Source organism: Arachis ipaensis, chromosome B03 (assembly GCF_000816755.2).
Source record: "Arachis ipaensis cultivar K30076 chromosome B03, Araip1.1, whole genome shotgun sequence".
NCBI classification, from domain to species: domain Eukaryota; kingdom Viridiplantae; phylum Streptophyta; class Magnoliopsida; order Fabales; family Fabaceae; genus Arachis; species Arachis ipaensis.
This window is the reverse complement of record NC_029787.2, coordinates 36,034,555-36,046,886: the sequence shown is the minus strand read 5'-3', so window position 1 is coordinate 36,046,886 and position 12,332 is coordinate 36,034,555. Positions and strand designations below refer to the sequence as shown.

At 36.7% G+C, this 12,332-nt stretch overlaps 1 protein-coding gene across 1 annotated transcript; it reads right to left on the bottom strand.

The window, feature by feature from the left end:
* LOC107632948 lies at positions 7,956–10,813 on the bottom strand. Its single transcript, XM_016336590.1, has 5 exons — positions 10,799–10,813; positions 10,240–10,562; positions 9,858–10,155; positions 9,011–9,551; positions 7,956–8,281 (listed from the first exon to the last, which is right to left on the bottom strand). Exons 1-5 carry the CDS (start codon positions 10,811–10,813, stop codon positions 7,956–7,958), a joined length of 1,503 nt encoding a protein of 500 aa, XP_016192076.1.

Below are 12,332 nucleotides of genomic sequence, written 5' to 3'. Positions count from 1 at the left end.
GAAGTCTTCATGGATGACTTCTCAGTATATGGAGACTCATTCAGCTCCTGTCTTGATCACCTGAAACTTGTTCTGAAGAGATGCCAATAGACCAACCTAGTTTTAAACTGGGAAAAATGTCACTTCATGGTGACTGAAGGGATTGTCCTTGGGCATAAAATCTCAAACAAGGGGATAGAGGTGGATCAAGCAAAAATAGAGATAATTGAAAAATTACCATCACCTGCCAATGTTAAGGCAATCAGAAGCTTTCTGGGGCACGCAGGATTCTATAGGAGGTTTATAAAGGATTTTTCAAAAATCGCAAAACCTCTGAGCAATCTGCTAGCTGCTGACACGCCATTTGTGTTTGACATAGAGTGTCTGCAGGCGTTTGAAATGCTGAAAGCTAAGCTGGTCACAGCACCAGTTATTTCTGCACCAGACTGGACATTACCATTTGAGCTAATGTGTGATGCCAGTGATCACGCTATTGGTGCAGTATTGGGACAGAGGCATGACAAGCTTCTGCACGTCATTTATTATGCTAGTCGTATTTTAAATGATGCCCAGAAAAATTACACAACCACAGAAAAAGAATTACTTGCAGTGGTTTTGCCATTGACAAGTTCAGATCATACTTAGTAGGATCAAAAGTGATTGTGTATACTGACCATGCTGCTCTTAAATATCTACTCACAAAGCAGGATTCAAACCCCAGGCTCATCAGATGGGTGTTGCTTCTGCAAGAGTTTGATATAGAAATAAGAGACAGAAAAGGGACAGAGAACCAAGTGGCTGATCATCTGTCCCGGATAGAGCCAGTAGAAGGGACGTCCCTCCCCTTTCTTGAGATCTCTGAGACTTTTCCGGATGAGCATTTATTTACCATTCAGGAAACACCATGGTTTGCCGATATTGCAAACTATAAAGCTGCAAGGTTCATACCCAAAGAGTACAACAGGCAAAAAAAGAAAAAATTAATCACTGATGCAAAGTACTACCTGTGGGATGAACCCTATCTCTTTAAGAGATGTGCAGACGGAATAATCCGTAGGTGTGTTCCTAGAGAAAAAGCACAGAGCATCCTATGGCATTGCCATGGATCTCAATATGGAGGCCATTTCGGAGGTGAGCGAACAGCTACCAAGGTCCTCCAATGTGGCTTCTATTGGCCCACACTCTATAAAGATTCCCGAGAGTTTGTACGTAACTGTGACAGTTGCCAAAGAGCTGGTAATCTGCCTCATGGTTACGCCATGCCTCAACAAGGAATCTTGGAGATTGAGTTGTTTGACGTATGAGGAATTGACTTCATGGGACCTTTCCCACCATCATTCTCAAACACTTATATTCTGGTGGCAGTTGACTATGTATCAAAATGGGTTGAGGCCATTGCCACACCCACCAATGATACTAAAACAGTGCTGAAGTTCCTCCAAAAATATATCTTTAGCAGGTTTGGGGTCCCTATAGTACTAATCAGTGATGGGGGCACTCACTTCTGCAACAAACAGCTTTACTCTGCCATGATCCAGTATGGGATTCGCCACAAGGTGGCGACTCCATATCATCCACAGACTAATGGACAAGCTGAAGTCTCTAACAGAGAGCTAAAAAGAATCATAGAACGGACTGTAAATACCCGTAGAAAGGATTGGGCAAGAAGCTTGGATGATGCTCTGTGGGCATACAGAACAGCATTCAAGACTCCTATAGCGACCTCTCCATACCAACTGGTCTATGGTAAGGCATGTCACCTGCCCGTGGAACTGGAACATAAAGCCTACTGGACAACCAGATTCCTAAACTTTGATGCCAAATTAGCTGGAGAAAAAAGATTGCTCCAGCTAAATGAGCTAGAAGAATTCAGATTCACTGCTTTCGAAAATGCCAAGCTTTATAAAGAAAATAAAAAAAGTGGCATGACAGAAAGCTGTCATCTAGAATCTTTGAACCAGGACAAAAGGTTCTGTTGTTCAACTCCAGGCTCAGGCTATTCCCCGGGAAACTGAAGTCCCGGTGGAGGGGACCATATGTGATTACAAGTGTATCACCATATGGTTATGTGGAGCTTCAAGATATTGATTCTGATAAGAAGTTCATTGTCAATGGACAGAGAATCAAGCACTATCTTGAAGGCAACGTTGAGCAAGAGTGCTCAAGGCTGAAGCTAGACTAAAAGCTCAGCAAGGTCCAGCTAAAGACAATAAAGAAGCGCTTGCTGGGAGGCAACCCAGCCATAGGGCATCAATCCTCTAAGCATTTTGCCCTATTTTTATTTTTATTTGTTTATATAAAGTTCACTGATCCTAAGGTAAAGAGTCAATTGTATAAAGTTCACAGGGTTATAGAAGGATTCTGCACACAAAACAGAGAAAAAGAGCTCACTGGCAAGAAAACGCCAGTAAAAGTCTATTTTGGGCGTTCAACGCCCAACAGAAACATCCACTGGGCGTTGAACGCCAGTGAGGATAGCCATCTGGGCGTTAAACGCCAGAAAGAAGCAGCAGCTGGGCGTTGAACGCCCAGGGGAGGCAGCATTTGGGCGTTGAACGCCCAAAACATGCAGCGTTTGGGCGTTCAAACGCCAGGATGGTGGGGAGGAGGTAAATTCATTTTTTCTTCATATTTTTCATTTTAATCTTAATTTTAATGCTTCAATTCATGATTTCTTGCATAAACATGTTAAAAACCCTGATTTCTAAAATCCCTAATTTCTAAAAACCCTACCTTAAAAAAAATATCAAATGTATCTTAATCCATAAGCACAAACCCTCTTTTTCAATTCAATTCAACTCTTTTTCAAATTCTCAAAACAAATCTATCTTTTCGACTAATATCTTTTTCAAATCTCCACATTATCTTTTTCAAAATCTAGATTTATCTTTTTCAAAAAAATTTTCATATCTTTTCAATTTTAAACTATATCCTCTCTTATCATATCTTCTATCTTATCTTTTCCAAATCAATCTTTTTTATCATATCTTTTCAAAATTTTCGAACCCACCCCCCCCTTTAAATATGGGTTCGGCCTTCACCCTCCTCCATCAACAATTGCACCTAGCTCTCCTTCTATCCCTCTCCTTTCTTTTCTTTTGCTTGAGGACAAGCAAACCTCTAAGTTTGGTGTGTTTATCCGTGATCACTAAGATCATGGCTCCTAAGGGAAAACAACCCACTTCAAGAGGCAAGAAAGAGAGCGTTCCAAAACCACTTTGGAATCAAGGGAAGTTCTTATCTAAAGAACATTCAGACTATTATTACAAAATAATGGGTCTAAGATCAGTGATCCCGGAAGATAGATTCGATCTGAAAGAAGACGAATATCCGGAGATCCAGGAGCAAATTCGAATCAGGAACTGGGAGGTCATAGCTAATCCTGAGACGAAAGTGGGAAGAAATATGGTCCAGGAGTTCTATGCTAATATGTGGCAGACAGACAAGCAAAAACTATCTAGAACTGCTTTCTATGAATATCGGACCGTGGTCAGAGGAAAGATTGTTCATACCATCCCTAACAAGATCAGAGAGATCTTAAATACTGAGTATATCTCAATTGAGAAACCAATCACTAAAGCATCAATGGAAAAACAACAAGCACAGGATGACCCCATCAAGAAGAAAACATAGGAATTTCTCCCAGAAATCCCTCAATCTGAATACTGGGAGTATCTTGAAACATTAGTTACCAAGATGCAAGAAGCTATGGAACAAATAATAAAGGAACAGAAGGAACAAAGTCAAATTCTTTGCTATTTGATTAAAGAACAAGAGGAGCAAGGGCGTGACTTAAGGGAATTAAAGCGCCAGAAGTTATCTCTTGAAGGACCAAGCACCCCACAGATCCGAGGAACATCCACTTCCCAGAACAAAGGTTGTTAAATTCCAATCTCTGCTTTAACTCTGTGATAGTTGTCGTTATAAGAGTTTACCTTAGGAGTCATATAGTAGTAATTAGTATCTATTTTGATTTTATCTCCAATTAAGTTATAGTCTATTTTTCTCATCATCAGCAAACATGAATAAACTAGTAGATCTTTTGAATAAGAGGCAATAAAATTTCGAGTTTTTAATAAGAAAAATTCTAATTAGTTACATGTGGTGGCAATGCTTTCTGTCTTCTGAATGAATGCTTGAACAGTGCATATGTCTTTTGAATTTGTTGTTTAAGACTGTTAAATATGTTGGCTCTTGAAAGAATGATGAACATGAGACATGTTATTGATAATCTGAACAATCATAAAAATGATTCTTGAAGCAAGAAAAAGCAGCAAAGAACAAAGCTTGCAAAAAAAAAAAAAGAGAAAGAAAAAGCAAGTAGAAAAAGTCAAAGCTCTTAAAACCAAAAGGAAAGGGTAATAGAAAGGATCCCAAGGCTTTGAGCATCAGTGGATAGGAGGGCCTAAAGGAATAAAATCCTGGCCTAAGCGGCTAAACCAAGCTGTCCCTAGCCATGTTCTTGTGGCGTGAAGGTGTCAAGTGAAAACTTGAGACTGAGCGGTTAAAGTCAAGGTCCAAAGCAAAAAGAAGAGTGTGCTTAAGAACCCTGGACACCTCTAATTGGGAACTTTAGCAAAGCTGAGTCACAATCTAAAAGGGTTCACCCAATTATGTGTCTGTGGTATTTATGTATCTGGTGGTAATACTGGAAAACAAAGTGCTTAGGGCCACGGCCAAGACTCATAAAGTAGCTGTGTTCAAGAATCATCATACTGAAATAGGAGAATCAATAACACTATCTGAATTCTAAGTTCCTATAGATGCCAATCACTCTGAGCTTCAATGGATAAAGTGAGATGCCAAAACTGTTCGGAAGCAAAAAGCTACTAGTCCCGCTCATCTAATTAGAATCTGAGCTTCACTCAAAAACTCTGAGATATTATTGCTTCTTGACTTATTAGTCTTCTATTTTATTTGTCTAGTTGCTTGAGGACAAGCAACAGTTCAAGTTTGGTGTTGTGATGAGCGGATATTTTATACGCTTTTCGGGGTTAATTTCATATAGTTTTTAGTATGTTCTAGTTATTTTTTAGTTTATTTTCATTAGTTTTTAGGAAAAATTCATATTTCTGGACTTTACTATGAGTTGTGTATTTTTCTGTAATTTCAGGTATTTTTCTGGCTGAAATTGAGGGAGCTGAGCAAAAATCTGATTCAGGCTGAAAAAGGACTGCTGATGCTGTTGGATTCTAACCTCTCTGCACTCGGAATGGAATTTCTGGAGCTATAGGAGTCCAAATGGCGCTCTTCCAATTGCGTTGGAAACTAGACATCTAGGGCTTTCCAGCAATATATAATAGTCCATACTTTGCTCAAGGATAGACGATGTAAACTGACGTTCAATGCCAGAACGGTGATCCACCTACACACAGCTTGCCATAGGAGGACGTGCATGCGTGAATCAGAAGACAGAGGAAAGCAGAGATTCTGAAGACAAAGCATCTCCAAAACTCCAACATATTCTCCATTACTGCATAACAAGTAACCTTTAATCCATGCTCTCTTGTTTATTCGCAATCAAATGATAAATATAATTGACTTCCTGACTAAGAATTGCAAGATAACCATAGATTGCTTCAAACCAACAATCTCCGTGGGATTCGACCCTTACTCACGTAAGGTATTACTTGGACGACCCAGTGCACTTGCTGGTTAGTGGTACGAGTGTGAAAAGTGTGATTCACAATTCGTGCACCAGCTGACAACCTCCGCACCTCCGCATTAAGACCTTCATCCGCCTCTGCCACCAGTCGGCCCGTCGATCTCGAGGATGACGTTGATTTGAGGGAGCAGGTGCTAGAGCTCACCCAAAGCCTTTACCAACAGGGTCAACAGTTGCAACAGTCAGAGGAAAGGTATTAGAAAATCCTCACACGCACACAGATTCCCTCAAGTTGGAGTGGAGGCGAGAGCTGGAGCGGCTTCGATGATGGAGCAAAAGACATCACCGCCTAATCCGCCTAATCCGCTGCCTCAGCAAGACCAGCTGGGGGATGACGACGATGACTATCAGGATCTTTAGTGATTAGAGTTTTGTTCTTGACTGTTTCATTGTATTTTATTTATTTTACTTTTCATTTTATTTGTGGACTTGATATTTAATTTACCATATTTGGTTCTTATTATTTAGAAGTTGACTATTAATTGTGCAAAAAATAAATTTAAATAAAAAATTGACCACAAATTGCGCATAAATATTTTTTTTTAAAATAAATTTACCATTAGATTTACCGAAAGAAAAATTCAACGGTAATCAGGCGGAAAAGAAAATAGTGAAGCGCTAAAATTACTAGCAAAAAGTTTTTGCCGGTAATTAAATAGGGTTTAGGCAAAGAACCCGTCACAGAACTCGACGATAACTACCGGCAGATTGAAAAAATCGACAGTAATTTGTTTTGACAGAAAACTCAACGATAAATATATTATTGGCGGATTATTTTTATTATTCCGCTAATAAATTTAACGATACTCAACATTTTTTTATAGTGGAAGTAAGGGTTAATCATCCCAGTCCGCTCAAATTTAGCTGAGAACCCATAAATCGTCCTAGGCCTCTCAACTTTAGTTTTGAACACGTCGTCTCAACCTTCTTAGCATTATCGAAAATGAGTAAATCGTCCCTGATTTATGTGTTTTGGCTCTGAAAGCATAAATTTTCATAGGGTAAGACGACTAATGTGTAAATGGAAAGTTGTACAAATTGGCATGGTTAACTCTTAATTCAAAATAAAGTTTTAAGGTCTTAGGATAAGGTGATTTATGTTTTAACGTTAAGTTGGGTATCCGAGAATGATTTATATAAATAGTAAAAGAGAAAATTCATGTATTCAAATTTGATTTAGAAAAAATATGTAAGTTTAGAATTTTTTTTATTTTATTTTTCTAAAAAGGTTGAAAAATAACTGTATATTTCCCGTTTGTGCCTTCACATTTTGCCTTTCTTTTATCTATCATGATATTTTTATCGTCTTTGAATAATGCAGTAGTATTTGTTTTTAGAGACTAGGATTGAAACAAAAATTAGGATTTAATATTGTGTTTTGTGGTTTGAGACTGGAATTAAATTTTTAATTCTAAGACATAAAATTTTGATTCTTTCAACACTTCTAATAAATAAAGACACAATAAACTGAAATTTTTTAGAATAGAAATTAAAATTTTAATAATATTTTTTTAAATATTTTTATTTAATTTTTTAAATTATAAATTTACACTACAACAAATCCTTAAGATAGCGACGGATATTTTGCGGCGGTTTTGTAAATGTGCCGCGAAAAGACAAAATGCGGCACATATAGCGGCGGTTAAAGGTTGGGGCTGCAATCAAACCGACATTTAGCGGCGATTTTGCTAAAACCGCCGCTATATTGCTGTAAGGTTAACATTTCGCGGCGGTTTTCTTCAAACCGCCGCTATATTGCCGATCAGGTTTGTATTTCGTGACTTCTTTTCGAAAACCGCCGCGATATGTCCGCCGGTGACTTCTTGTTAGGAATTTTGCGGCGGTTACTTTTAAACCGCCGCAAAATGCGTGTTACCACATATTGCATTGTTCTCTTTAGAAATAACCATCTGGGTTTAATATATTTAAGTGAAGACTACTTTTTGAAGCTACATATGTTTAAATCATTCTTACTTAAACTCGTAACACGTTTTCTACATTCGGTTTACGATAAAAAATTCACAAGTTACTTGTAACCTTTATATGTTAACTCATGTGAACAAATTTACCACTAAGATTTTCTTGATTACGTTATTGGCATTTAAAAATTGCATTCAATCATGGATGTAAAAGTAGAAAATAAAATCAAACTCTGATATTTATGAAGTTAAAATAAAGTTCTAGATAGCATACATCAAAGTTACTCCTCTTTGAAGTTATGCCTTACTAAACCTAAACCAAGAATAAACATGTACAAGTGTGACCCAAATCATTAAACTAAGGAAATCAGCGTAACTATTATAATAAAAGATCAAAATTTCTCTCCAACATCATATTGACCTGGCGAAAAAAACTCTGTTATGAATCTATGGGCTTCACGTTTCAGAGGATCTGATATTTCATCTCTATACCATGGCATCTTATTCAGATCAAAGAACCTTTTCTTAACATGTATATCATCTTGTTTATCATGTTGGTCTTCTAAAGTTTCATCCTCTTCATCCGGAACCTTATTCAGATCAAACTGCATGGATCTATCAACTGCGACAGAGGATACATCATCTAAAATGTCTTCTGAATCAGACTCTTCTCCGTCTAGACTGTCAGGAACTATTTCTCCAGAATATTCAGGTACGACTGAAAATATCAACATGCACATAACAGAATGAGTATACATAGAAGGAATTGAGAACTCTGGAGTTATTAAATACTGACTTAGAAAAACAACTAAACTACAAGATGCTAAGACAATTTTAAAACTAAACACAACTTTTCAACAATTACTATCACCCTTGTTAGTAGTTAAGGCAATTTTCTTAAACAGAAGCTCTATAGCAATTGTTGTGCTTGCAGAGAATGACGAAAAGTCCTCATTTTTTATCAATCCTGTTCCATCGTCATGTTATGTTCACTATTGTATTCAAAGCGTATCACTAGTGAAATTATATTGCGTAATACATAGCAAGATCATAAAAAATGCAACCCTAAGAAAAGAGTCAACTGTAGAAGGAATAAAGACCAAACGTAAACTAACTTTTTCATATTAAAATCGTTGAAAGAACCAAAAGTCTGCGTTTACTCATGAGAATTCACAATAACACAAATATTTATCTGCAAAAAAAAAACTACACAAGTATAAAGTAACTAAAGAAAACAAAGTACAACGCTGATTTTATTTAACTTAGTTTATGACAAAAAGATCATTTTTAAATTACATTAAAATGCTTCATACAAAGCATTACGTGACATCATCGAAATTCTCTGAGGCATTTTCTACGAGGTCTTCTATATCTTCCTCCCTTGTCAACAATAAATCTCCAATGTCACCTTCCGCTGACATGTTCAACCCTGGCTATGGAGAAAAACCAACTTCAACTTCTTCATTCTCTTCTCCCATGTCATACAAATCCCTTGGTTTCACATGAACTACAACACTCCAATCCTTAGCTACTTCATCCTCCACATAGTATACAAGCTGAGCTTCTGATGCCAATATGTACGGTTCATCTTCTTCACGATTACCAGTGTGTATTGGACGAGAGAAATTAACGCTGGTAAGCCCCAAATGGTCTTGTTTGATGCCTCTACTGGTAGTGGTATCAGCCGAAACACATTTGAACAATACCACTGTGAAGGAACAACTGTAATTCAATTCAATTATGTCCACAATTTTTCCGTAATACGGAACACCACCAACAGCCACTCTATTGTCACGCATGCTTGCATAACTTCTTGTATTAGATGATACATATACTCCACTATTTTGTATTTTTATCCTGTTTTCCTTTGTGATAGTTCTAAACTTGTACCCGTTAACATTGTACGCCCCAAAACGTCTGGCCTGAATCATGGGACCGCACGCAAGCAACTGCAGGTCTTTCGATTGAGGCGTACTTTCCATAAAAACCTGAAACCACATAACATTCATGCTTTATATTAAAATCGGTTTTCATATAGTACTATTTCCAGGCCAAAAAAACATTGGTCAGGTTAGTATTCTATCAACCTGATGCTTGAACCACCGAGAAAATTCTGCATGGACGACACTATCTATCTTAGCTTGCGACCTTGTCTGATGACGCAAGCTTCGCTTTGTCTTTTCCCTAAACGTACTTTATTGGAGAGAAGAAAATTAGTCCAACTAGTCACTGGGAGAAAAGAGTTATATTGGTGTTTTATAAATACATGCGTATACTTACTCAAGGAACGGAACCACGGCATCGCAGTTGACTAGCACATGACGATGAGCTTGATGTTTTTCTATTGGAGTGAGTTCGAAATGCGAAACAGCCCCTAATGCTTTTCCAATAGCTGGGAACATACTTTCCCCTGAATTATGAAGAACATCAACGGGCTCATCATCAACTCGCCCTGGTCGGTTGATTCTAGTCTCAATATTATCCAAATACCTAGAACAGAAAGTCAGGATTTCCTCAGATAAGTAACCTTCTGCAATTGAGCCTTCCGGTTGTGCCCTATTACGAACATATTGCTTCAGACGTCCTAAATACCTTTTGTATAAATACAATAAAAATCTCAGTATATACACAATTAATTGAACTGAATGTACTAAAGGGGTTTACAAGCAAGCTAACCTTTCTATTGGATACATCCACCTATAATGTACTGGTCCACCAAGAGTAACCTCATCAATGAGATGCACGGTGAGGTGAACCATGACGGTGAAGAAGGATGGAGGAAAAATCATTTCCATCTGACACAAGGTTTGCACAACATGATTCTGAAGTTCAGCAAGCTGCATAGGGTTTATGGCTTTCCCACAAAGTTCTCGAAAAAATGACGACAAATTTGCAATCACATTGGACACCGGACTCGGAAGTGCATTCTTCACCAAAATTGGGAGTAATTGTTCCATCAGAATATGACAGTCATGACTTTTCAACCCAGATAACTTGCGCTGTCACAAATCAACACAACGAGCAACATTGCTAGAGTAACCATCTGGAAAGACCACATTCTGCAAAGTCTTCAAGAATACATCCCTCTGTGAATTTGACATCGCAAATATTGCAGAAGTATACTTACCACTTTCCCCCGGCCATAATTCCGGCCTTATACCTATGCATTGTAAAAAGTATAAAAAGAGGGTTCAAATAGTACATACATGAGACATAGACAAACCATGTGACTTACTGGTTGAAGATCCATATAACTAGCTATTGGTGTGATAATTAAGGAGTTCAACAAACTGAAAAACAAAAAGTGAGGTTCATCGTGAGATATAAAAACAATTTAATGTGAAACATCTCAAAGTAGCATGTATAAAAATATTTACAGAGAAACCCAAGTAGAGGAGAACCAGATAGGTGAATGTGGCTTCAGAAATGATTAAGTGCTGAACTTGTGTAAACTGATTGTATTGTTTTTCAGTCAAATTTATTTAGTTCAATAAGCACGTTTATAACATTTGAGAATCACAGATTTTTATAACTGATTATCTGAACAAACTTTTGAAATTCCCAAAAAAGTTCTCTATTTTTATCTTATCCTAACCGTTTACCTCCACTTAAATTATGCAGATGGTACATTTTACTTTTATAAAGATACAATGGTTAACTTGTTTAAGTAAATATGGTAACTTAATAACATATTTGGTGCAACAACTAAGGAACATGTACATTGTATAACAGAAATTTAAAAGTGATTTGAAAATACTCTAACAAACTATTTGAATTGATTAAGTTAAATCTGATTGTCAAACGGTGTTGTGATCTGATTGCATACCAGAAATTTAAAAGTGATTTGAAAATACTCTAACAAACTATTTGAATTGATTAAGTTAAATCTGATTGTCAAACGGTGTTGTGATTTGATTGCATACCAGAAATTTATAAGTGATTTGAAAATACTCTAACAAACTATTTGAATTGATCAAGTTAAATCTGATTGTCAAACGGTGTTGTGATCTGATTCCATAACAGAAAATTAAAATTGATTTGAAAATACTCTAACAAACTATTTAAATTGATTAAGTTAAATCTGATTGTCAAACGGTGTTGTGATTTTATCCCATTTATTCTCGTTTTCTGTTGTATACATAAACCCCAAAATTTCGATTTTTTTATATATAAAAAATACTACTGGTTCGTTTTGTTTTTGTTCATTCAGATAAATTATTTTTCCCTCTTTCTTTCATTCTGCCAGCGATATGTCTGCATTGAAAGAAGATCAATGAGAAACCTTGTTTCCTTGTTCGCCTGTTTGTAGCTCTTTTATTAGGTAAGCTTCTTCTTCGTCATCTTCATCTTCTTCTTCAGTCTAATTTCATGGGAAAAGGGTTTCAGCTTACTGAAGGAAAACAAAAGGGGCTAACTTATTTAACAAAGGTCTTTCCGAAACCCATATTGTGAAAGTTGGCTCCTTTGTGTGAGAAAGTGAGCTCTGTTGTTTCTTATTAGTGTATATACATAATGTCATGAAGAAAATTGGAATCTATCTTTTCAGTTCATGTATACTTAAATGCCCACAGTTTATTTTTTCATTCATTCATTGTCTTGTTTGATCGAATAATCTTCAAACTATATCAAACCAAAGTATCATCATATATTATTATAACGAATATATATACACAAAAAGCAAATCAACAATTCAAACTATGTATTATTTAAGTTTATCTAACGTATAAGTTTAATATAATTATATTATCATGAAGGAAAATTTACTTTAA